The 27,362-nt window shown below is 35.0% G+C and overlaps 2 protein-coding genes across 10 annotated transcripts in view; one reads left to right on the top strand and one right to left on the bottom strand.

The window, feature by feature from the left end:
• Positions 1-15,503, top strand: part of ANGPT2 (angiopoietin 2) — a 43,436-nt gene extending 27,933 nt beyond the window's left edge. Inside the window, exons 4-9 of one of the 4 annotated variants that reach the window (XM_048936976.1) lie at positions 130-362; positions 2,372-2,499; positions 9,171-9,272; positions 9,718-9,884; positions 13,050-13,180; positions 14,237-15,503. In XM_048936976.1, coding sequence (XP_048792933.1) covers positions 130-362; positions 2,372-2,499; positions 9,171-9,272; positions 9,718-9,884; positions 13,050-13,180; positions 14,237-14,397 — 922 coding nt within the window. In that variant the 3' untranslated portion in view covers positions 14,398-15,503. Of the gene's footprint in view, positions 1-129; positions 363-2,368; positions 2,500-9,170; positions 9,273-9,717; positions 9,885-13,049; positions 13,181-14,236 lie in introns of all 4 variants that reach the window. The other 3 variants (XM_048936978.1, XM_048936975.1, XM_048936977.1) reach the window with 3 other exon arrangements.
• Positions 1-27,362, bottom strand: part of MCPH1 (microcephalin 1) — a 122,785-nt gene that overhangs the window by 62,303 nt on the left and 33,120 nt on the right. For 3 of the 6 annotated variants that reach the window (XM_048936968.1, XM_048936967.1, XM_048936969.1), the window contains exons 11-12: positions 24,409-24,571; positions 18,414-18,491 (exon numbers count right to left, since the gene is read on the bottom strand). In XM_048936968.1, coding sequence (XP_048792925.1) covers positions 18,414-18,491; positions 24,409-24,571 — 241 coding nt within the window. Of the gene's footprint in view, positions 1-2,519; positions 2,956-9,898; positions 11,112-15,378; positions 17,119-18,413; positions 18,492-24,408; positions 24,572-27,362 lie in introns of those variants that run through there. The other 3 variants (XM_048936971.1, XM_048936973.1, XM_048936972.1) reach the window with 3 other exon arrangements.

Here is a 27,362-nt window from a genome sequence, read left to right as displayed (position 1 = left end):
TCGTGATTCTACGATTCTATGATTCTAATTAGTTCTATAATAAATTGAAGTATACCTGCAATAGGCTTAATGCTCTTCACATCAGCTCAGAATTGTTTCCTGAGGTCCTAACTGTAATCTTTTATTTAGCTTTCTAGAAAAAAGAGTTCTTGAGATGGAAGACAAGCACACACTTCAGCTGAAGTCAATAAAAGATGAAAAAGATCAGCTTCAAGTCCTAGTAGCCAGACAGAATTCCATTATAGAAGAACTAGAAAAGCAGTTAGTTACAGCTACAGTAAACAACTCTGTTCTGCAAAAACAGCAACATGATTTGATGGAGACTGTTCATAACTTACTTACTATGATATCTACACCAAACTGTAAGTCAACACATATATCATACGAGTGACCTTCCCTAGCTTGTGTACAATAGAAACTCAGTTTAATTACCACTTTTTCATACTTCTGTTTCCCAAAAACTGTATTTTTTTTGCCTTAAATTCTGCATCTGAGTTAACTGACTTGTTTTTCTGGGGAAAAAACAACAACAACAAACATTTACAGGGTTTGTTTTCATAATCTTGCTCATCTTCTGTGATTTATATCCTTACACCTACTCAGCTCTCCAGTAGTTCAGCAAACTACAGCAACGCCATATATCATTCATCTCACCTAGCATTCATTCATCTGGCAGTGCACTTTCTCTTGACCACATACCTAGGTTAGAACGCATGATACAGGCTTGAAAGCCTTTATTCCTGGCTCACGAATACTGGTTTTGCCACCTCTCACTGTTCAATGTACATAGAATTGATCAAAGAAAGGACAATTTATAATGGCTATTAAAGGCAAAATAATGGCACTGGTGGTAGCACCTACATATGCCCCAGACTACAGAAAGAACCAGACCTGAGTAGTAAACCTCCAGGCTTAAAGCAAATCTTCTCTACTTATCTAAAAATCACTCGGCGTAACAATTTTTACAGGCAATAATCTCACTCCTTATATGCTTGGCAGTCCTGAAGGAAAGCATAGATTCCACATTTATGCAGTTTCACATCCTCCATTAAAACCACAAAAGGTTTGTGAAAGTTATGGATAAACGTTAAACATATGAACAAATTTCTTATCTTGAAATGTCTTTATCTTGAAATGTGTCTTCATGTCCAATATGGAACTCTGACAAATTTAGAAGTTAGAGATGTGCTATATAAAAGAGCCTTGCCTTTAAAGCTATCTGAGCCAGAAATCCACAAGCCACCTCTAAAAAAAGGAATTTAAAATTAAATACTAGGAAATTTCTTAAATAGTTATTACAACTTAAAAAGCAGTATTAATGGACTGCATTGCATTACTCTAGCTGGATCAGAAAAGGAAAAGGGTGTTTGAAAGTACTCATTTTAAAAAATAAAGTCCTTTAAGTCCTCACTTTAAAAAGTCCTCAGTATTATGATGTTGCAGGTTTTCTAAACAAAGTGAAATCCCAAGGTTTTTTGGTTTTTTTTTTCCTTTTTTTTTTTTTCTTTATGTGTGTGTTAATACTGGCACAATTCCCTTAAATACAATTAGCAAAGCTGTACATGTTATCTGCTGATGTTATCTGCTGTGCTACTGCACAAATAAGTAAACAAGTCAAAGTCATGTTGGCTAGGCCACCATTAAAGCCAGAGTGGAAAAAATAATGAATGTTTGCCAAAAAGACAAAATTAGCAGGGAAAGCTTCTAAGACAGTTTACAAACAATGGAGTGTGGAAAAGCAATTAAAACACTGAACGTGTTATTTTTGTATTTAAGGCAAAACATGAAAACAGGTAAATAATGAATAAGTGAGCCAAAGAGAGCAGAATATTAAACAACTATAATACATGCACATACTTATATAGCAACTAGAGCTTTGTACTAACTGGCTGTGTTTGTTAGATTAAAATGGAAAATACACAAAACCAACCTCCGAAGGGTCAAATATGAAATATCAGTCAGCAGGCTAAATGTCAGGAAATTCCAACCTTTATAGTTAATAAAGAACTGAACAAAAAGATGTTCTGTAAAACAAGAAGGCTTAGTGATATTAAAATCTTTTACACATTGTGTATCTTTTACACAAATGAATTCCAGAAGGGATGTTTCAGGACTCGGTTGGCCTGAAGTGCCAAGCTTTAGTTCGGTACTTACAAAGTTGTTTCTGCTCAGCATCAACACTTTTCTACCCGTCAAGCAACCATGCTTGTTTTGGAATAAAATGTCTTAGAAATATAATGTAAAGCATAATTAGTAACTTAATCTGTCATTTCTTTCAGAACCAGGGATATGCTTGGAACTGCAAAGCTATAAACTGACTACATAACTGACTGTTAGTAAATTTTAATTATCTCTATTGCATTTTTAGCAGCTAAGAACAACTTCATAGCTAAAGAGGAGCAAATCAGCTTCAAAGACTGTGCTGAAGCTTTCAAATCTGGACTCACAACAAGTGGAATCTACACCTTAACATTTCCTAACACTGCACAGGAAAAGAAGGTAGGATGCCTATAAATACATAGTATGTGTTGAAAAGTTATTTGATCTAGTAAACATGCTAGTTTAAGGGTTCGTTAGTAGCTACTTTAGCATTTTTTCATGTAGGCAGTCATTGATGTGGATGCGAGTATCTGAAAGGAAGATGAAAGCACTTAAGGTTATCAAATCTCCAACTCCAATACAATTGCCCTACACGCTGAATGGCACAGATAAACGACAGCCTAAAACACATGAAAGCCCTCAAATAAAATAGTCCTTTTCTTGGAAGATATTCCTGTCCCATGATCAGGACAAACCAATGTATATCACCTATTAGTATTTTACAGACATGACGACCACTGACTATACTTTAACAGCTAGTTTATTGTTGGATGTTAGAAGAACGCAGCATTCCATGAGATATCACACTGAACTAGAACTTCCTCTGCAGCTTCTCAAGCTGAAGATCACAACAACCTCAAAAAAAGAAAGTCAAAACTAGCATTTAAGGCAGCCAGGTGGGCCAACATTCTCCCGTTTCCTGTAAGTTCTTCACATGATCAGTGCCCTTCACGTAGTAAAAAGAGTTAATATCAGACTTCAGAAAAAAGGGACATGGAAGAGTTTTCAGGGGCGTGTAGTCATGTAAGCAATCTATTAGTACTGAACCCATGTGTGAGATTCAGTTTAGATCAGCACAAATAATAAAAGGTGATTAAGAAATCCCCTTGAAACTACTGCCTTAAATAAAAGATACGATAAGTGGTAGTTCATAAATAGGTGTAGTTCAATATCTTTGAATCACAGAATCACAGAATTGTAGGGGTAGGAAGGGACCTCCAGAGATCATCGAGTCCAACTCCCCTGCCAAAGCAGGTTCCCTACAGTAGGTCGCACAGGTAGGCATCCAGGCAGGTCTTGAACATCTCCAGAGAAGGAGACTCCACCACCTCCCTGGGCAGCCTGAAAAGCTGAAAGCCCAGAAAAAGGAAAAACAACACAAAGTGTAAAAAAAGAGAAGAAACATTTGGAAAAGCAAATGGTAAAACTGTAGTAGTAAATAACTGGTTAAAAAGATTTCATCTAGCCCAAGCCAGACGTTGTGATCTTTACCCTTAGAAGTTCTCAACTAAAGGAAATAAGCCATTTGTTTGGGTAAGATCCACAAAACACAAAAACTACAATTTCTGCAGATAACATCTAGTGAAATAATGGTATCTGCAAGTTTGTGTCTCTAGAAAATAGACTGCTTTTCCTTTGGAATAACCTCATCTATATTTGACGCATCTGTTTCACAAGAAAATTAGTTACGTAAGATGAAATAAAGTGTAGTATTATGCATGAAGCAAAAGGGTATTTAGATATCATAGATGTCTACAATGACAACTCTAAGTGCAAGTTACTGCATCTCTATAGGAAAAGATTGCAGTGGTCTTTCCTTGACATCTCAGTACAAGGTACATCGTTCCTTGAATCTCCTAATACGACTTGCCTCAAGAGTTCACCTTTGGTTCTAATTTTATTCTCAAGTACAAAGAGCATCAGTATTTTCTAAAAGCAGACACAAGTGCATGCCATATTGCAGAATGGTAATTTCTGTGTCAGAAACACTGTGTTTGCAAAGTCAAACTTTTAGTCAGTTTATATGATCTGAGAACTTAAAGCAACTCAGATTTCTACCAAACTGAAACCTAAAATACTGTATTCTTGAAACAGTTTCCTAGACTGTAAAGCATTGAATGCTTTACCTTTGAACATGAAGGCCAGAAACAGCAAAAAAAAAAAAAAAAAAAAAAAAACACAAAAAAAACCCCTGCAACATTTTCACAGCAGTGATTCACTAGGCTAAATAAACAGGTTCAACACAGTAATTTAATTAAATTTAACTAAGTGTTAAAAGAATTTTAATCTTATTCTGCATACTTCCAATAAAATAAAAATGACAAAAAAACTTGACTTTTTTGAAAAAAAAAAACCTAAGAAGTTCTAATCTGATAGAGACTTTTTGTTTGTTTTACTATAAAAAGAAATGCATAAGAGGAGTTGTCAAAGGGAAGAGAAGGTTTAGGGATAATCAACATGCTATACCATTTTCAACTGTTTATAGCCACTCTAACCAGGAAACAAAATGACCTTTTTCATTTGCCAAAAGTGCTGCACTGCTGTTTATGTTTTCATCCTTTCCTCTTGTAACACCTTCTGACCTCTCAACAAGCTTATAAACAACTTTTGTGTAAGCTGTGTAACTGATCTCACTCTACTAATTTGTCTCCCATCATAACATAAAACTAAAGTATTGCATATGAGCTGAGAGGAAGACAATTATTTCATTCCATTAATATTTTCAAACTTTCCTGTTCTGCATCAGGACAAAAGCTAAGTCCTTTTAAAAACACAGAGGAAAAACAGCAAGAGACTGCTGACATAAGGAAAAACAGCAGAAGCAAACCCATGAAAAGTCAATAGCTTTATGTTTACAGCAGTAACTTGAACCACTCAACCTCCTGATTATAGTTAGAACAGTTGAGCCTGGATGACTCCTTATGTTAGGCTTAACCACCACCACAACCATTACCAAATAGTGTACCAAATCTTTAAAACAGTGTCAGAGTTGTTCTCCCTTCCCACCACCACTGAGCAGGGCTTTCATTGCAGAACTCATACATTTCAAATAAGCCATTTTCTTTAAACAAAACTTCATTGCAGAAAATGATATAGGCAAGCCTGGATTTATCAGCAAAAATATTTTCGCATAATTTTTTCTAATAAGTGATCACATAGATCACTAGATTAGTTATCTCCAGAAGGAGCCCACATTCCATGGAAGTTAGAAATAAAACACACATACGACATGAGCACTAAAACGGGTGTGTGTGCAGCTTCTTTAATATGACAGTAGGTGGTGGTTTGATAAGGGTTTTTTTTTCTGAGTTTTGGAAGTCTGGTCACCTCACTTTTCAGCTTGGTAACTTGGTATTAGGATAAATTACACAATAAACCAGACATGCAGCTATTTTTTTCCACTACAATGAAAATAAGGCTGCAATTTTTATCTAGTCATATCTCTAAGAAATAAAGCAGGATACAAAATCATTGAGCATCATGACTAAAAAGCAATTTAAGAGCATCACAACTCCAAAACACTCTGAAAACAGCCAGAAGTGATGCAAAGTGATGCGAAGTGAAACATCCACAGCTGCTGTGGTATGAAAACTGTATTGGTTATTCATCCTGATAACCCAGCTGGTCTCACCATTCAGAGACTGCATCTGAAAACACTTATATCTTTGGAATAAGGACTACTTTTAGTTATATGCGTCTTACAGTATTTAAAAAAAATATAGCACTGATCCTCATCCGAAGGTGAAAAACAGTTGTCTTTAGCTCTCTCAGAATCACAGACTGGCTGGGGTCAAAAGAGACCTCAAAGATCCTCTAGTTATAACCTGTGTATTGCAGGTAGGGTTGCTAACCACTAAATCAGGCACTAGATCAGGTTGTACAGGGCTGCATCCAACCTGGCTCGAATATGTCCAGGGATGGGGCAACCATAGCCTCTCAGGGCAGCCTGTTCCAGCACCTCACCACTCTTTCAGTGAAAAAATTTCCCAACATCTAGTTTAAATCACACCTCTTTTATTCAAAATTGTTCCCCCTTTGTCCTATCACTGTCTACCTGTGTAGAAATTTGATTTATCTCCTGCTTACAAGCTCTCTTTAAGTACTGGAAGGCTGATATCAGGTCTCCCCTGAGCCTTGTCAAGGCTGAACAAGCCTAACTCCCCCAGCTTCTCTTCATAGGAAGGTTACTACGGTCCTCTGATCATTTCTGTGATCTGCTTTTGGACATGTTCCAAAAGCTCCAATCCTTCTTGAGTTGGGGGCCCCCACCTTCATGCAGTACTCCAGATGGGGCCTCACAATGGCAGAGCAGAGGGGGACAATCATCTGTCTCACCCTGCTGACCACCTCTCTTTTGATGCAGCCCAGTATGCAGTTTGCCTTCTGGGCTTCAAGCCCACACTACTGATTCATGTTAAATTTTTCATCTCCCACACTCCTAAGGTCCTAAGACCTTCTGGCAGAGCTGCTCTAAAATAGTTTTTCCCCTAGTCTGTACAATTATCTAGGAGTGCCCCAACTCAAGTGCAACACCTTGCAGTTGGTCTTGTTAAACCTCATTAGATTATCGTGTGCCCAATTTTCAGTGTGTCCAGATCCTTCTGGATGACATCCCTCCCTTCTGTTGTGCCAACTGTACCGCTCAGCTTGGTGTCATCAGCAAGCTTGCTGAGAGTACTCTCACTCCCACTTTCTGTGGAACTGATAAAGTTATGGAAGAGCACTGGTCCCAAGATGGACACCTGGGGATAGCACCCATCACTGGCCTTCACGTGGACACAGAGCCATTAACAACAACTCTCTGGCTGAGAGCATTCAACCAATTTTGTATTCACCTTAAAATCCATCTTTCTCCAATTTAGTGATAAGGATGTGGTGTGGGCTCATGTCAAAGGCCTTGCAGAAGTCCAGATAGGTTACATCATTACCTTTTTTCTACTTATGCTGTCAATTCATCACAGAAGGCCAACTTTCACAGTGCTTCAACTGCTAGAACTGCAAGTACTGAAGCAGTACACAGGATAAATCATGTTTGTCCCCTGCCAATTGGTTGTAATTTGAGATGCTAATCTCTTTATTCATTTTGGCAACTGTTTGAAGACTCCTGCTGCCTGTCTAATCTTGATATCTATTTTTACTAGTTCTATGAAATGTTACATTTCTTCCTTTAGAATATAAAACCTAGGGTAGAAGGAAAGGAGCAGAAGAGCTGTATTTTAAAAATGACAGTTAGAGAAAGCCTCCAATGTGTATCATTTTACTGAAAAATGATTTTTTTTTAGTACAAATAAATACTTCCTCTCCCTAAATCTCTCACATAGAGAGATCATTAAGAATCTATTCCACCTACTGGCTAAAACAGCATTTTATTGTTTTTATTTTAAACTAAGCAAATCTTTTCCTTAATCTTTATTGTACCAAATAGGCTATCTCCATCCTTAAAAATACTTATGAATATATAAAATTATAGAATACCAGCCAAGCCTGTAAGCAAAATGTTTCATATTATTATACTTACAGATGGTAAAAATAATATCAACTTTTTAGCTATTGCAAGGGGGCAAGTGTACAACTGTAAAGTACAACAGCAGGAAACCATGCACTGAAATCTCAAACAACAGTAATCATCTTTCACCAATTTACCTTTCACAACAGCTATTATGACTCTAAACAGCATCAATGTCAACTGTTAAATTCCCTTTTCCTATGCCATATTTTCCACCCAATAAAGAAAAGAATTTCCATTTTGAACATCTAACTGGCATCTTTTGGAAGCACTTACTGACAAATTTTTTTGTGTGTGGAAGAAATATACGATAATGTTTACATACAATTTATGCCATCATTGTTGATAAGAAGAGTCCACTCTTCTCAAATTTTCTATATTGTATTGCAGTTCCTACTAAAATTGCTTTCAACTTTTAGAAAAAAATGTTCACTACCACCGCTACCACAGTGTTTATCCCAAAGAGTACGTAGTGCTATAGAAGTCAATCATCTTGCCATCCACATACAAAATATTCACTTTAGAGCCAGTACCCGATTTAAGACATCCAGTTTGAGAATATTGCAATCTTTTTAGAACTAAAATATTTTGTTATTTTAAGTCATTATATCTTTAAAGTAATAATTGCAGATTAATTGAAATTTAGATAACATGCTCAAAGAAATTTTTCAAAGGCAATTTTTATTTTTACTATGTTCAATTTCTATGTTATTACCAAACCATTACCAGTCATTAAATACAGACATTAGTAAAAAAGTTCATATATAAGAAATTACATGCAGCAGTACAAATTAAATTTGCTGCTTTCAGTCAAATTTAATTAACATGACATACTTTAACTGCTAATTCTTGATCCAGCTCACTTTCTTCCCTTTTTTACCTTCATGAGAATTTGCACAATTCTCTGATGTTGAACAAAGGCTACATATAACCTTAAAAAACAGTACCTGCTTTGGATTTCCTATATGTTACAACTTGATGAAACAAGTTGTTAATATTAACAAGTTAATATTAGTGGCTCTGAGGCTTACTTTCCCTTCAAAAACATTTCTGGCACACCTATCAGTTCAAAGAACTAAAATCATAGAATGGTTTGAGTTGGAAGGGACCTTTTAAGATCATTTAGTTCCAATCTCCTGCTATATGCAGGGACACCTCCCACTAAACCAGGTTGCTCAAAGCCCCATCCAGTGTGCCCTTGAATGCTTACAGGAAGGGGGTATGCACAGTCTGTTCCAGAGTCTCACTGCTAGCGCTAATAAGAACACCTCTAGTGGAGGAGGATGAGAGAGACATATATAGCTTCAGTGCAACTCAGTCATGATTTTAGGGCATGTAGAGCTACACTGTGACAATGATTTTGTTTAGAAGGAATACCACCAAAAGGTTATTTTGGATATCACAAATGATTTGTATAAAAATTATGAAAACCAACACTTTCAGGTTAATACACATTACACACTTTAAAACTTGCCAGCATGAAGAACTGCATAAAGCATATACTCTCTGTTATCATTTTCACTTGAGTGCAGGAACTAACACTGTTACGTAATTAATTTGGTAGGCCTACTGTGACATGGAAAGCAATGGAGGAGGTTGGACAGTTCTTCAGAGACGTGAAGATGGCAGTGTGGATTTTCATCGGACATGGAAAGAGTACAAGATAGTAAGCAATGTTTTTGGAGGCATTAATATTGGATATTATAATCTGAAATTTGCTGATAAAGTAATACAAATAGCATCCTTAGAACATAAGCAGGTTTTGAAAGCTGTCTTTATCCTTACATGTTCATTTTTAAAGTGTCAGAGTAGTAAGTCTGCTTTGACAAACAATTTATACAAGTGTGATGTTTGTTTTTAAAGAGAAACTTCATTTTCCTTTCATCAACTCTTCTCTGATACGTCTATATTTTTAAGTTACTTATGTTGTTTCATCTGGCAACTTGCCCCAAGTCTATTAAGTAACTCTGATACATTATTTCAGATAAAGATCTTTAACCTTCACAGATCCAGTAAAATTATGAGTTAGCCCACTGAAGTTAAAAACTGATCAAGGGCTCTCTTCAAACTCAAAGGAAGAAAGTAACCCTGTTTCATGTGTTGAATTACAGGGGTTTGGTGATCCTGCTGGGGAGTACTGGCTAGGAAATGAGTTTGTTTCTCAACTAACTAATCAGAAGCGCTATGTTCTTAAAATAATCCTGAAAGACTGGGAAGGAAATGAAGCGTATACTTTGTATGACCAATTCTATCTAGCAAGTGAAGAACAAAAATACAGGTAAGCAGAAAAATTTGAACTGAATTTAAAAAAATGAACTGATGATTATTTTAAACTGTGTACATGCGTTACATGCTTGTTCTATTTTAACCTGTTCCATACAACATTAAAAAGAATATTTTATTTCAAGGGAAACAATGTATGCGTACTAGCACACACTGGGCATGAAGATCCATCCAAGTATATTCTTAACAGAGAATAATAGCAGCTATCTACAGTGATTAATGCATTTATGTATGCACATGATAACACTTAAAGCTCAGCAGTAGATAGGGTAGGGGGGATGGGCTGGTTTTCCCTGACAGGTTTTTTCTTTTTCTAAAACACAGCATAGGATAGTTTTTCAAAGAGAACTTTTAGATAAATTTAACTTCTAGATTTGCTTTTCCTCTCATCTGAATAGAATTTTGCTTCATGCAGCTAGTTAACTCCTATATTTAAAGAACTATATCCTAAATACTATTCCTGAATTACATTGTCTTTAAATGGTATGGCTTAGACTATTAGTTAGATATCTCTTTGACAGAATAAAATTAAACAATTCCTGAGTTTTTAAAGAGAATCTGAAGCCAAGTCTACTCTGTAGAATTAATGTCTATCATTGTTATTTGCATAAAAAATAAATCAAAAAGGGAAACAATTTGCCAGATTAATGTTGCAAATGGCTTTAAGAATGCAAGAGAATATAAAATCATGATTCCAAGGGATAAATAGATTTCTGGAAGGTGGTTGAGTAAAACAGACAAAAACTTGAAGGAGATTTTCTACTTCAGTCATTTGATAATAGCAGCTTTCTGAGCACAGTAATGTTACCTTATTGTTCCACAATCCACTGTCCTGATTCTCTAAAAATAATGCTCCTACACATGAAAATAAAGTTAATGCTGAATGCCCAGTCTCATTCCCTATAAAACTGTCATTTTAAAAAGCAATTTTTTTTGCACATTTTTTTTATGCTCCTATTTCGCTTCAAAATGTAAAGCTTCACATTTTTTTCCTGTTTGGTTAGAAATGAAACATTATCAAAGAATTAAACATTTTAAAATAGTATCAGTCACAATTGAAATGTATGGGGGCAGTTCATATTTCATTCTGCAGGCTCTCTGTCAAAGCAGTACATACAGTATGATTAGATGCAGGAGAAATACAGTGTACAGAATAACTGATAATTTCCTACTGCGTGGCCCAGGAAATGTTTCTTCATAAGAATCTTGCAGATTCACAAAGCTGGATAGAGAAAAATAGCTATGTTAGCTGCATTTTTCCGAGATCTCTTAACATCTAGTTGATGTAAACAAAGTCAGTCTGACACCCAAAAGAACTGAAGCTGTTACTTCAACTCAAGTCTTCTATGCAAAGCAATCTAAAACTATCGGAATTTCCATCACTCTGAATGTAAGGTCTTAATGCCTTAGCAGTACACAGCTGTCTCATCTCCAAAGCAAATGTTTTTTTCATCTGGGAACAGTTAGAATCAACAGCAGAGACTTTTTTTTTTTTTAAGTAATGCGTTAAAATACTTACGAAGACAACTTTTGTGAAATAGGTCATTGCCCTTGTCCAGTTACATTACTAAAAAACAATCACTGAAAACTAAGATGATTGTAAGTAAACAGATTCTTTGTTTTAAAATGCAACCAAACATGGAACGTATCATCGATGCAGTGGTTTAAAGAACAGATTAACATGAACTAAAAAAAAAAAGGAAGAAAGCGTTCAAAGGCAACTTTCATTACATTAAAACATTAAAACATCTGAATGCTGGAAGATCATGAGTTGGTTCATAAAATTAAAATTTCATAGAACCATAGAAGAATTGAATTCTGAACAAACTTGTTTTGAGGCCAACTACTTGATATCAGACTAGGTTGCTCAAGGCTTTATTGATATGGGCCTTCATAACCTTATAGACTGTTCCATTGCTCACCTGTCCTCAGGGTGAAAACATCTAGTCCGAATCCCTCATTTCAATTTACATCAATTGACTATAATCTCCTGTTTTTCTAAGCCATATTTTTAAAACCACTGAGATGAATAAATCTTTGCCCGCATTAGGCTTCAAATGATATTTGCAATTCAGGTCTGGGTTCATGCTTTCTGCTCAGAACATTTAGCAATACTTTTGAAACTGGCTTACAGGGATCAGTGTTTGAATATAAAGCTTTAAACTTGCCTTTAGGAAAAACAGGATATTTAACTTCGACATTTTAGAGGAAAATTGTAATGAGCAAATCTTTGGAAATTCATTTGTTCCTAATACTTTCACAAAAAGAATATAAAACGGGTTAAAACAATCTGTTAAACTACCAAAAACAATATCTATCATAAGCAGAGAATGACATACAAAATCAAGACCTATTTGGGGAGAAGCTGGTTCTCATACATATAGTAGAATAACTGTGAGAAGGGTAAGCTTTTTGATGCAGAAATGCAATCAGCAAAGAATTAATATGGGGGCAGAGGGTTCAAGTCCACTCAGTTCAACACACCCACAACTGCATAACATGGTCAGAGCTGTGTAACTGCCTCCCATGTTCAGCACCCCAATCTCTGTACACCTGTGAGAGATCGGGGTGCATAAGCAGATACAAGTAGTAGATACAAGCAGATACAGACAAGATACAATTAGATATGAGCAGATACAAGCTGAACTTGCCAGGTAAGTGAAACAAACTGTTAAATACTTGTGAAGATCCAACCTAGTGAAACCTATGGAAGTTGCGAAAATAAAGGATAATTTGGGAAGTGGAAAATGAAACATTTAGAAGATCCTAAAGCATCAGTACAAGTTTGTATGTGAAAGTCAAGGAGATGTTCCTATCTCTCGTAGCTGCAAAGTTGTAATGCTAGATTGCCATATTGTGTTAAAAGCAAAATAGAAACAAAAGTTTTTGTTAAGCTCTCAAACTTGATTAAAAAATGCAAACAATGCACTTAAAATATTAAGAAACATTAAGAAATTATATACAAAATAATTTATAATCTATCTGCTCTTGTTTACTTCTAATATGACGTGAACAAAATGTTCATTTCTACAAATGGAGGCTGTTCATCAAGGTATTATGATGACCATTTCTATTCTTGAAAAAATGCTATGATACCATTCACAACAGTGAATGCTCAACTTTAATGTAATATTTGCCTTTCTCTTCCTCACTTCTACAGGATCCACCTTAAAGGACTTACTGGGACAGCAGGGAAAATAAGTAGTATAAGCCAACCAGGAAATGATTTTAGCACAAAGGATGCAGACAATGACAAATGTATTTGCAAATGTTCACAAATGCTAACAGGAGGTAGGAATGTTTTTTTGTTTCTCAGTCTTCCTATTTTCATTGGCACTGGTATTGTCTATGAGATAAATAGTGATAATTTCAACTTAGTAAATTCTGATTATTGAAGAAGTCCAGAACTGATGGAAACACTAGTGTGGTGACTCCAAATGAAATATTCTGACAAATATTTGACAGAGGTTAAAGTAAAATGCAAAGTTAAAATCTGGGGAGAAAAAAGTAAGCAGCCTCTCAAGCTAGAGTACAAGAAAGACTGATTGTGAAACTAACAAGACCAGCTCTATAATTTGTCAATCTGGCCTTCCACATTCTGTAGTGCAAACAACTGCTTTTGTAAGTTTGACTTCTCTTCCTGTTATCTCTTAAGAAATGCTTTGTTTCCCTATAGCACAAAAAGACTTTCAGTTGATCCAAAAAGATAATTGGACTGCTGCCCTGTAAAACAGAACACGCACATTATCGCCTTCATAACAGAAGTATAAAAATATTATCTTATTAATAAAAATAAATTTTCCCTATGACCAACTAACAGGTCAGGACCATAAAGATGCAAAATAAGTTTGGGCTGCTTTTTCCTCCTTACCAAGTTTCAACACAGTTGTTTTGAACTGATCTGCACATAGAACTAAAACAACTGAATTAATCCTCTAAAAACAATTAAGAAAGGAATTAACATCTGTGAAGGACAAGAATTTACAAAAGGGCAGATGAAAAGCAAAGAAAATGCAATATCATTACAGTTTGAGTAAAGTTCTACCCTTCAATTGTCAATTAATAGCTGACATCAGTAAAGTAGATTGAATACCTTCCCTTTTCAACTTTAAACTCCTAGGAATTACATTAAGCTTTAAGAATATGTAATTAATACCTTTCCATACTGGGCTGGGGGTAAATCTTTTATATTAACACTTCAAAATCGTGAGAACGAAATGCTGGATTTGGATTTGTTTCTCATGTTGGGACAATAAAGTGTTAAAAGCTTCATGTATGCTATTTTAAAAATTATCTGTGCTGACATTTTCATTTGCTGGTATTTATCTTTGTGTTCTGGTCTTGCAGGGTGGTGGTTTGATGCATGTGGTCCTTCTAACCTCAATGGAATGTATTATCCGTTACGACAGAACAACAACAAGTTCAATGGTATTAAGTGGTACTACTGGAAAGGCTCGGGATACTCTCTCAAAGCCACGACTATGATGATTCGACCAGCAGATTTCTAAATGCTTTTGCATTCTTATGTGAATTTTGTATTGTATAGTCTTCAAAGACTTTACTTGCCAAGCATATAAACACATCTGCAACTCTCATTTTCAAGCCCAGAAAACATGCACTAGCATTCTGAAGAGATCAGCTCATTCCAATCCTTGAATTGCAATAGTCTTGATCAGTTAAAGCGCATATTATTCAACTAGACACAAAGCCTAAGGCACCAACCCGATATAACAGTGATTTGGCCAAATGACTGAATAAAAAGAATATCCAAGAAACTGTCAGACAACTGAAGGACTGTGTTTTACTGATCATTTATATTATGTATGTGTTAGTGAATAACTGGAACTGTGAAAAATATCTAAAATAGTTTTAGAAATACACATTTTGCCTCGTCACTGAACTTCAAACATTACTCTAATATAAAACTTACCTAGATCTAGAACTATTTATCTCTCTGAGTATGTTTGCTGTTTATGTACATAAAAATATATCGTTCTGTAATTAGCTTAATATAGTACTTAATACATTCTCTCCCCCATAGCCTCTTAACTTCTTACACTTGTTCAGGGATTTTTTCCAATAGTTTGTATTACTTTATTTAACAGAGGACTTTGCATTTATTCTTGGAAAATGCCATGTACAAAATCACTATTTTTTTCCAGTTTTATTGATCACTATCTTTAATTTAGAAAAATCCCTGCAAGTTATAATATAGTATGAGTTTCTTTACATTGTTCTGATGGTTGCACTTTTATATTTTCTTGTCAAGTATCCATAAAATAACTGACTAGTATTTTATAAAGGGAGACAATAACAGTAACACCAGATGCCTGATTACCTATCACAATCAGTTATCACATGGTACTATGGTCCATCTAAACATTTTGTAAAAACAATCTAAAAACTATGTGGATGTTCTTTGATGCAATTCGATTTATGCTTGTGTCTTAAGAAACAAATTAGTACATTTGAAAAAAACAGGAAAAAAATCTGAAGGTTACCTAAGAACATAATGTTGGTTGGTTTTTTTTTCCCCCTCCTCAAAATTCTCCATGAAGAAGTAGGCCCTCTGTGTATGACACAATGTGAATAAATTCATCTACTGGGTAACATTTGCTTTTTTTATTTTATTGATTACATTTCATACTGGAAGTCATTAAAACTGCTATCAGAGTACTCTACCACTTGCAACACCACCTTTCTTCTTCACCAAAAATGTATATCTCCACTACTAAGGAGTATCAGAGATAAAAAATACTCCCAATATTACCTCATGAACTGATTCTAAATAAATTTAATAAATGTAAATGAACAATCGTCATCTGAAGAGTTGTGCACAATAATCTCAATGCATCTAAGATCACGGTTCAAGTAATTTATTATTTCTCCTGGAAACTTTTAAGGATATACAGATGTCAGTCTAAAAAACACTTCACAAAATTAATTTCTTAGAAATTCATGGAAGTAAAGACCAATCTAGTAGGGGAGCTACAGCATATGACATACAAAAAGAGACGGCATTTTTCTACCTGGACCAGAGAAGGGGAAGGGGAGACCTTACTGCTGTCTACAGCTATCTGATACAGAGAAGACAGAGCCAGATCCCTTCTTGGAGGAGTACTGTAGTGGAACAGTGAACATAAATTGGAATTTGGGAAATTCTACTTAGCAGGACTTCTATTTATTTGTTTAATACCATGAGGGTGGACCAGAAAAGTCCATGAGTATCTTCATCTAATTAGATCTGCTTAGAACAGGGCATTGAACTACCTAATCTAGGATATTTTATGATTCCATAAAATTGGGATGGAAAGAACATGCTTCCTCCCTCACTGCATTTCATCAGACGACTAAAGAAAATACTCCCAATATTTGTGACAATAAACATACACACTCAGCCCAATAATCTAAAAAAAATCTTCTAACAAAATGTAGTGGAGTCTGGCACAGTACGCATGCTTAACCTGGCCAAGAAAAAAGATGCCAACTTCTGATTATTAAATGTCATTGTTTTAGTAAGAAAACAAAGGTACAAAACTATACACTGCATAGTTAGTTTCAATTTGCTGGGGAAAAACATGAAGCAAAAGGTTCCTTCTGACGACAGTTCATCAAAGATGCTGAGATAGATCTTTAGCAGATCAATTGTTTAACAAGACATTTAATTAATTTTTAAAATATAATTATAGAATGGCCAGGATTGAAAAGATCAAGGTCATCTAGTTTTAACCTGCCTGCCATGGGCAAAGTTGCCAACCATTAGACTAGAGCAGTTATTCATTAACATGAATGTAAAATTTTAGAGTAAGTAAGTTTTACAGTGATATCGTCACGTTATCTAAATGAGATTGCATTGCTTAGAAATATCAAAGTAAAGAAAGAAAAGGATATTTTAGAAAGAATACTATAGGAAGATGACTGCAACAATTTCTTTGGATTCGGTGCAAACAATCAGAATACAACAGTAATATAACCCCTTCTTTACTTCCTGCTTGTAATCAAATAAACAGTACATAGAAGTAGAATACCCTTTCATTTTCCATATTGCTTCTTAAGAAGAAATAATAAGAAAGGACGTGTAAACTCCATCCAAGCTCATATTATGATCTTATCTTTAAATATAAGGTATCTATTACAGTTGGACTCCAGAATGACTCAAGAAAGGAATGATTGGGAAGGTGATGGAAGTATGACTTTCAACACCAACTTTGTTCCTCAACAGAAGCACCCTGCAAAAAAGCAATGCATACCTCCTTCAATTTTATCTCCTCACCATCTCTCCACCCTTCTGAAGTTCTGCATTGGGAATAAAAACTGTAAACAGAATCTAGAAACTGACACCAGCTGGAATCACTTCCAAAGAATGCCGTGCAAGTTGTTACTGATAACATACTTAGGAGACAAGGCGGTCTGAGAAGAAACAGAAAACTCAAAGAAGCTTCGCCTGAAATAGTGTTGGGTTTTTTTTTTGTACAAATGCAGAAAAAAAGGAAAAGAACATGCTAATATATTCTTCACATTAAACACTGCCATTCATGTATTTGCTATATAAAAACTGAATTCTTCAGGAAAATACACAAAATTGTAATTGATGATTAATTTCTTTGGGCTTATTTCAGGAAAACTATTACAGATTCCCTACACTTTGAGAACTTAGAGCTTAAAATCATGAAATAAAGACTTCACCTTGAACACATAAGTTTACAAAAATATACAGATTTAGAAAGAACATTTAAAATAACTCCTTAGCAGTCAATACAACTATGGTAGTAATAAAATTCAACCTCAATTAAATGTTCTTTCTTCAAAGCCTGTTAGAAAACTTTGAGAAACAAGTAGCAGATAAGAAAATATTTATCTAGCTGCAACAGTGTAATAGAAAATGTGAACACTTTTTAACAAACTTACAGCAATCAACTACTAACCTGCTAGAATATTTTATATCCAAAATTAAATTAGTGTCTAATCCACTACAACATGTGCAGATACACTTAGATCTGCACAGATACACCACACTTCAACAAAAACACTTTTGCGTTAGTTTGTAACACAGTATTGTGAGAATTAAAGACAGGAAAAAAAGTTTTAGAAGCCTACAGTAATTTTACATCCTCAAAGTCATTTCCGGACTGAAAACATTGACACCATGACCTGAGACATCTCATAAGGCAATAACATTTCTCTCCAGTATCTCATTCAAGTGAAGATAGTAATCAAATAAGCCACAAATTAAAGTGCATTTGTACTTAAGAAAGAAGCAAATTGATTCAATTTTTAATTAGTGAATCAATCCTTTGTATTTTCTATGCATACCAAAGGTTTTGCAGAATTCTCTAGAAGTTAGTGGTTGTACACACTTCAAAAAGTACAAGACAATGTAGAAAATAACTCCTTACGGCATTTTTTTAACAGTTTGGGTTTTTTTTCTATATGCCATTCTCACTCACAAAACCTGTGTACAGGGCAAATCATTTCTCAGAGAAACAAAAGAATGTTAACAAGCTTAAAGGGCAATTAAACTTACAGGAGCAGCTGGGAAGTTGGAAGAAAGTTCATATGGTTCCTCCGAGATCCAGTGCCCAAATTCCAAAGAACTCAGAACCTAAAATAAATCAAATAATAAGTAGAAAATCTATAATTTCTAAAAAAGCAAACCATTTGAGTTTATTAAAGAAATTAAAACTAATAATGCAGTTACAATACATAGCTTGACATTTTTTTTATTAAAATAAAATGATTCTCTGTAAAATCAAGCAATCTCAAAGTATGAATAAATCAAATGATGAAAATACCTGTCATATTTCTATGTATAGCCACATTACACTTCAATACCTTGTAAGGATATTTATTAGAAGAGTCAACTTTTTGCATTATTATATATCACATTAGAATAAAGGTTTGAAACAGGAAGTCAAAAGGGGAGAATGTCAACATTTCCCATACGATATGAGTTATGTTCTCTTGATTCAATTGATTATTGAACATCATGGGGCCTCCCTGTTGCTTCATTTCTCCAGCCTGTCATGGTTGTTCTGAATGGGCACACTCTTAGAGTATATGAAACACTCTTCCTTGCTTTGTATTATCTGCAAGTTTGCTGAGGCTTCCCTCCATCCATCATCTAGATCATAACTGAAGATGTCCAATATCAACTCCTACTACTGACCAGGATTACGCAACATTCTTTTCAGCCTGAAAAGAAGAGAAGCTGACTTTCTCTTTGCTAACTTCCTTCGCCAGCTGTACATTATAGACTGCAAATAAAAAGGTTCCTACCATCACAGAGTACTGACTGACTGGAAAATACACAATCGTTTGCATTTGACTGAGCTCTGAAATACTGGGTGAATGTGAATGTGACCCTTAAAGATTTGTGATCCTAACTCTTTGGACAAGTTTCAGACTTCTGTTCTTAATCAGGGCCATCACAAGATGGATAACTTAAAAAATACTTAATACTTAATGAATACTTAATCTATGCAGGGACATTTTTTTATCTACCTTGGGACTCCTTCTTGCTTGTATAGAAAGTTTCTCTACTGAGATGATGAGCAAGTGAATATAGTAGTTGAACTGTGATCTCATTCTAGGTATCTTTTACCAGCTGCTTAAAATGGTTGTTTTCAATCACTGAAATAAACTTTTTTTTTTTTTTTTTTTTGTAAAAGCTTTTTTTTTACGTTGATTTTTTTTTCAGTGATTTTTAAAAATATATATATAATTTTGGGTTGCAGATTACAATTTCAAAAATCTTGCAAGGAGTATTCAGTGACTACCCTTCCATTGTTAAGAGGACTATCCTTACAGGAAAAGATAGAGGTTCCTACCATGGTTTTGCCTTGATGTCATATCAATGGTGTTTTCCTACTGATTTCTGGATAACCTAAATTCTAGAGGGCACGCTGGTGGAAAAGTTTATTTTCCTCAGTGGCTTTTTCAGAGAGAATTGATGCCACAGAGCTTCCCATATGTGTAAAAGACCTGTAAATTCTTTGAGAAATTGTTCCCAATCACACTATTCAACAACCTTACCCTTTTACAGATACTCTTATTTCCCAATACCGTTTCTGTAGTTACCATTTGGCAAGCCTTAATTACAGGTCAAAAAAAATTACAATCCACCAATGACAATCTATACATTCAACTTTAAAAATGTAACTGCTTAATACCTACTGCTCCTACAGCGACAAGTAGCATTATGTTAACAAGAAATATATAAATACCGAAAAAATAGGGTACATGGATTTTCATGAGAAGGTAAATCCATGTGCTTGGGATCATTTCCCACTTGCATAATAATTCTCCAGTCATTTCAAACAGATTAAGTCTATTTCTTACTGTTAGCACAGCCACGCATCATCAAATTGTTGCCATTATTCATCTTAGAACAAATCTGATTTCATCAATAGGTGGAATTTCTCCCATGCCTGATTCACAAATAACTGTAACTTCCCCTCTCCCCCTCCCCCTTTTTTCTTAAATTAATTCTGTTGGAATAAAATGCCATGCAAATCCACATATTATTCATTTCCAATGAAAATATAACATTTTATTTAAAAAAAATATGTGCTATGAGATGTTCCACTTGGACAAAAGTTGGCATGATACATGTTATACTTTACAGTATTACAGCTCACAAAATGAGACTTTAAGCTAAGCAGACTGATTGTTAGGTAGTAATGCAAATTTTGTTTCCCAACATATAATTAGGCTTGTGACTTTCTTGTAAAGAGCTATTTTACCCAAATTGTGGTACTACTAGAGGCAAGTTGCAAACTGAATTTAGAAAGTGATCTTAATGCTTTCAGAAACAAATTGTGTAGTTTGCAGTCTAAAGTAGTTTATGCTTGACAACTTTCAGGACATCTCATGATGGAAAAGCAGCAATGACAGAAGAACAGCAAGGTCCTACACTGCAGCAAGAGAGGACTTGCTCAAATGCAACAGCTGTATGAACATAGGAAAGAACAAAGGAAAGAATCTGCTTACTTTCAGAAGGCCTCAAGTTTGCAAGGATCCCCAGGAAGATACCTATACCTCCAAAGCCAACTCTAAAGTGAGGTCTGGGAAGGTGTGGATCCTAGTTTCACCCCTTCCGGTCAGTCAGGTGTGTTATATACACCTGAACTCCCCTGGGTTGGCCCTGCCTTCCCACCAGGTGGGAATCAACACTGGTTCAGGACATGACTTAGCATTTCCACTACACAGGGGAACCCGCAACCTCTTAAAAAACTGCTACAAAAGCTAGTCTTTGTGTGATATGGAAAAGTGTTTTACTTGTGTGGGGAGTAGAGGTGTTCAATTTTGCAGACAACCGTGGAATAAAGTGTGCATCTTCATTTATTCTCACTGTTAAACTTCACTATTACAAAAATCAAAATGATATTATGTTTACTTTCAGAAAACTCACAACCAAATATTTGAAAATGCAACAGCTGCAAAAGGTGAAAATAATTTCTATCGCCATTATAGCATCCCAAACCTAAAAATGAGTTGAGTAGATCAGCAAGTCAAGGATTTATAAAGTAATTTGAAATATAATAATGCATTATTCTATTTAGCCAAGAAAAGTACATTTATTTTAAAACATTCAGTTAAGACTGTAACATTATAAGATATAAAATTTAAGTTGCACTTATGTATACTTTTTCACAACTAATACTCATAATTTACAATGAGAATATTGAAATCTGTTAGCTTTATACTTAGAGCTGTATATACTTATTGCAAATAGACTGGTTAATCTAAGCCATTTCGTTTCATGATCAACTTGAACTGAACTAAGAGAACTGGAAATTTTAACACAATTCTTTGAGACGTGCTGCATGAAAACAATTTCTTCATAAGTAATCTCAAGTTGCAACAGATGTACCAAGCTCTATAATGTGTACATCATGTCTGTATAGTACTGAAATGATGTTTATACTATGAGTAACTGACAGAAAACAAAAATAGAGTAAACAACCCCAAAAGATTAATTATGATTAAGAAATCCCATTTCATTTTCCAGGCCAATTTTGCAGTAATAACCTCCATCAATCCTTGTAGTATTTACAGAATTTTGTTTAGAGATCAATTTTGTTTATCTCAACAGAAGAGGGATTAATGCTCGTCTTTCGTGGCTCTGGAATTGAGTACAAAGGCATCATATCTACTTTCCTAGATAAAAAAGTAAATCAGATACAGATACAGATTCATGAACAGACTCTGCAGTAAATAATTAGGTCAGCACTAACAGTAACATTCAGTTTTCAGGAACACAAAAGCAATAATTCTCCATTTTAAGTCACTGAAAGTTTGCTTCTGACTTAGAATTATAGAATCATAGATTTCTTAGAGTTGGAAGGGACCTCTGAGGGTCAACTCCTCTGCAATGAACAGGGACACCACAGCTAGGTCAGGTTGCACAGGGCGTTATCAAGCCTTGCGTTGAATGTCTCTAGGGAAGGAGCATCAACCACAACTCTAGGCAATCTGTTCCAGTACCTCAGCACCCTCATTGTAAAAGATTTTTTCATTATATCCAACCTGAGTCTACCCTCCCTTACCTTGAAGCCATTTCCCCTTGTTCTGTCACCACAGGCCCTGCTAAAGAGTTTGTCCCCTTCTTTCCTGTAGTTCCCCTTTAGATATTGAAAGGCTGCTACCAGGATCCTATCCAATCTGGCTTGGAATGCCTCCAGAAATGGGGCAGCTACAACCCTTCTAGGCAACCTGTGAGTAAAAAATTTCCTCCTAACATCTAACCTATACCTACTTCCTTCTAGTTTAAAACCATTAAGCTAGTCTCCCTTGTCCTATACCCATCAAACCATGTAAAAAGTCAGTCCTCCTTCTGCTTGTAAGCTCCCTTCAAGTAGTAAGCTCCCTGGAAGGCAACATAGTCAGAAATAAAAGTGCTCATATGTCATATGACATTTATTTAACCAGATTGTCTAACTGAACCCCTTTGCACAGATACGATGAAGCAGACAAAGATGCTACTGGTCTTTTTCAGACATAAAGGCACATTACTAGCTAACTAGAGTGAACAAACATGCAATATCCTTTATTCTAAGGGAAGTCAATCACCAAGAACTTCTGAAAACTACAAAGGATATCACAACAGCTTCTTTAAATAACTACATACATATTATGATTTTAAAGTATTCATTGAAAAAAAAGGAACAAAGAAATTAGTTATTCTACAATCCCTTACTGTAGATGAATATCTATTTCCAACAGTTATATTTTGAAGCTCTGAAAATATGAGGAAAAGTGAAAGTCTGTCATCTGTGATGTCAAATTAATTATCTTGCAGTTGATCTCTGAGGTGGTTTGATCCTGGATCAAAGCTCCCATCTAGATGCTGTTCAACTCTCTCCAACCCAAAAACAGGATGGGAGAGAGAGATAGAAGGGCAAAAGCAAGAAAAAGAAAAGAAAAGAAAAAAAAAAAAGACAAAAAACCCCCAAGTACAACCCCCATATGCAAATATGCAAATAATTAAAAATAAAATAAAATATAAACAAAAAATATGCAAATATGATGTAATCATTCCCACCAGATAATTGACACCCAGTCAGTCTTCAAGCAATGGATGCTTTAGGAAAGCTTCCTCTTTATTTTATAGCTGAGTATGACATAATATGACTATAATATAAGACTATCCCTTTGATCAGGTTGGATCAGCTATCCTGGCTGTGTCCTCTCCCAATCTACTTGTTGGTGGTAATGACAGAAAAAGAGAAGGTCTTGATGCTGTGCAAGTACTGTTAAGGAACAGCTAAAACAGTGATGTGTAATCAACATTATTTTGATCATCAGCCTAAAACATGGCAACATATGGGCTGCTATGAAAAAAGTGTATGTAACTGTATCTCAGCCAAAGCAGCACGGAAATTCACAGTTACCTTCTATTTACAGAAACAGTTACCAGTAACATGTAAAGACATGGCAGCCCAGAAAAAAATTTGAGGTTATGCGGTGATTCTTTGATGTGGATATCTGGGAATCATTTTTGTAAACTATACAGCCTCCAAATTACTCATACACAAGCTTTCCTTATTATTAAATGGTTTTCATCACGCAGGAAAATACCTAAAAATTCCTCGTCATGTTTACCAATGTTGAACACAATACACATTTAAGAACAAAACAGAATCATATTAAATCAGCATATAAAAATTTCCAACCGAATAATGTGACTTGGCTAACATTGAGTCAAAATGCTTTGTTTAGCCTTTAATCAGTCCAAAAATAATGCATGTACCATTGGATGGAGAGATTTCAAGCATTTCTAAAATAAACACTGAGGTACAATACAGGAATATTTTGGTCAGATTAAATACTGAAAGACAACATCCATAGTAACACAGAGCTTAAAAAAAAAACAAATTTTCCCAAATTCAGCTAACTCCAAGCCTGAGTATCTGAACATTGCAACATTGTGCACAGCATGGACAAAAATATGGTTGACATTCCAGCTATACAAAATAAGCATAATTTATTTTGCAGTAAAATTCAAATGTATTTCTTACCCATTCATAAGAAACAATCCAACACCCACGAGCAATTCCCAGCATAACATTCAAGGTACGACGAGGACTCCCTGTAACTACATGACTTGTTGTTTCACATACATCGTCTGAGAACATGAAGTCTCCCAGTTTATTCACCACCTGAATTACTACACTTTGTTTCCTAAAAAGAGCACAAAAACAAAAAGATACAATGTTGAGTGGATAGGTAGGATTGTGGAAGCAAACATTCACACACAAATTATCTCAGACTTTCTTACATTTGTACCTTGTCTTTTTTCACTAATCCCTTCTTATCCTTCCCTCGCTCAGACTTGACCCATTTGCTAGACAAAAATTTGTTAGCCCTTCCACAGAGTCCAAACAGACCCTTTTCTGCCAGCACACAATCATATCTACTTGCATATCAAAGCTCTTTTATACCCCATATCTATCTTGCTTGTTTAAATAGAAGCTTTTTTGAGTCAGAAATTATCTAACATACTGTTTGTGTATAATGCCTAGTACAACAGAGGCTCATTCTTGATTGTTTCTGTTGTACTTTAAAGAAAAAAAAAAAAAAAAAGTATTCCTAAGAAATGTAAACAGTTGGATGCAGCACTCTTCAAAGGATGTCATTTGGAAGTACCATATTTTCATTATTCAAATAAAATTGTAAGTTAACTTTAGAGAGAAGTCTTGCTTAATATCTTTATGTCTGAGTCAGTGTTTCAATTGTAAAAATCACTTATCTTTAAATAAATTTACCTCCACATGGACTGCCATATAGAGAATGGCCACCTAAAACTGGAATGCTAGGTTGAGTTCTCAAACATGTAGGTTACACTGAGGCACATAATACCTCATCATGAAAACAATGAGCTCTTGGTATCCCCAGAAAAAAGCCGTTGCATAGGAACAATTTAATCAGAACAATTTAACTAAAGATTGTTGTTATAAATAATACCAGAAAGCCCAGTGCCAGTGCCCTCTCTTTTCCCCCCTTTGACTTACTGAAATTGTCTATAACTTACTACATAAAATAAAACAATTTAGCTCAACCTTGAACAAAGTCACAAGTAAAACACTGAGGTTAAAAACAGGTATAATGAGAACAGTCAGAACATCTTCTGAAGCCTCTGCGGTTACTTGATTCTCACTACATTTTACTCTATCAAAAGGAGCTCAGTTATAGATCCCCAAATATCCTAGCTACTTAGAGGAACTCTAATAAAACCTCTTCAGTGGTTTTATTTTTCTAATAAAACATCTTCAGTGTAGCAATCTCTTCAAAATAAGTAAATAAATGAATAATTTAAGTAAGTAAAGGAACAGTAAAAACAAAGAGTGTCAAAAATTAACTTCACAGAAGTCAAATGGTGATAGCATACGTGGACACAGTTAAAAACTGAACCACTGACTTAACTGCCTAACTTCTGCCACTGATAAGTGTGAATTTTGGTCTTGACTATATGTTTAATATTCACTATTACAAGACTTTTAACTAGACAGTGCCTACAAGTGAAGTTTTTGCAACACTGCTACTCACAGAGGCGAACTCTGCCTAAGCTAAACGCTCAGCAGAGGCAACTCCATATAATATCTGAAGCTATAGTTCTTTCTTGTCCATATGAAATTTCTTAGGTGAGAGGAGAGAATCCTCTTCTACATTATTCAAATGTAAGGTATCTTAATCAACTGCACTGAAAACTCAGCAGCTTGTATTTCAGTCAGCTGAAAAAATTACAGCAAAATTTCACTAAATTTGTGACTCAGAAAAATAGGTAGCTACTGGCTGCGTATCAATGAGCAGCACTGAAAATATTCTCAAAACCCGATACCATGAAACCACTGAACTCATGCATCTTAAAATTTCTAATGAACTACTTCTGCAATTGTAGCTACTGGATATTAGAACTGGATTGGAGCCAGTTCAAGTCCTATTGAGGACTATTTTATGCTTTTTAGTTCTTTCAGAAGCAGTTCCTTTACCTTCACCTTCACTATAGCATGATTAATCCCTTTAACTGCGGACAGTCAGAAGCAAAATATTGATGAAAAAGTTCTGAAGAAAAGCAAATTTTTAATCAACAGACATTTTTATTTTATGAAATAGTACACTGTTTCTAGGAAAAGTCAGCATGTATCAACATAAAAGAAGTAACTTATTAACGACCTCTTTCAACAGAACAACATTTTTTCCCTAGCTGTCAAGATCTGCGGTCTCATTTAAGGTACATCACAGCCTGTTTTCCACTATCCCTATCAGGACTGTAGCTATTATCTTTCCCTCCCTCACAATGATCCTCTATGACATGATTAGCAAAATGCATTTGTAGTCTTGGCATTAATAGAAACAACTCATATTAAATACAAGAAAAATACTATTACTGTTTTACATTTCTGACATTTATAGTAGTATACTGGTGAATTGCTACCATTTACAAAGTATTTCTAAGAGGACAGCCACTAAGTACTGTTTCAGATTGCTTACTATGTAACTGTCATGACTTAATTACTTCAGCACTGAAAGAGATTTGTGGGTAGTAGAAATAAGACCTTAAGTTTTGAAAAATAATTCAAAAAACTGTAGGAAAATACAGTATAAAATACATAATTTTGTTTTTCTTGGAAGTCTATATGATGTAAAAATTTTAAGAGAATGATAAGAGCCTGCCAGAAAAATATTAACTCTTCCACAAACACACAGCTGCAGTTGCTCCTAATGTTTTGAAACAAAATGGCTGAAAAGCCTAGAACTGGTATTTCTTCAGCAGCAAAAAAGAAGATATGAATGACAATATTTTAAATTGGTGTTTCAGATCATTAAGACTTCTTGTTCTTTTGTCTTTTTAATAGAAGCAGTTATAACATATGGGGAAAAAGCCAGGTTCAGAACTCCATCCTTAGACTATTTACTACAAAAAACTCTTACAGTTCTTTGAGAAAAAAAATCAAAATTTGATTGACTTTGG

The sequence above is a fragment of the Lagopus muta genome, chromosome 2 (genome assembly GCF_023343835.1).
Source record: "Lagopus muta isolate bLagMut1 chromosome 2, bLagMut1 primary, whole genome shotgun sequence".
Classification (NCBI taxonomy): domain Eukaryota; kingdom Metazoa; phylum Chordata; class Aves; order Galliformes; family Phasianidae; genus Lagopus; species Lagopus muta.
The sequence above is the reverse complement of the archived record's forward strand: the minus strand, read 5'-3'. Positions and strand labels throughout refer to the sequence as shown.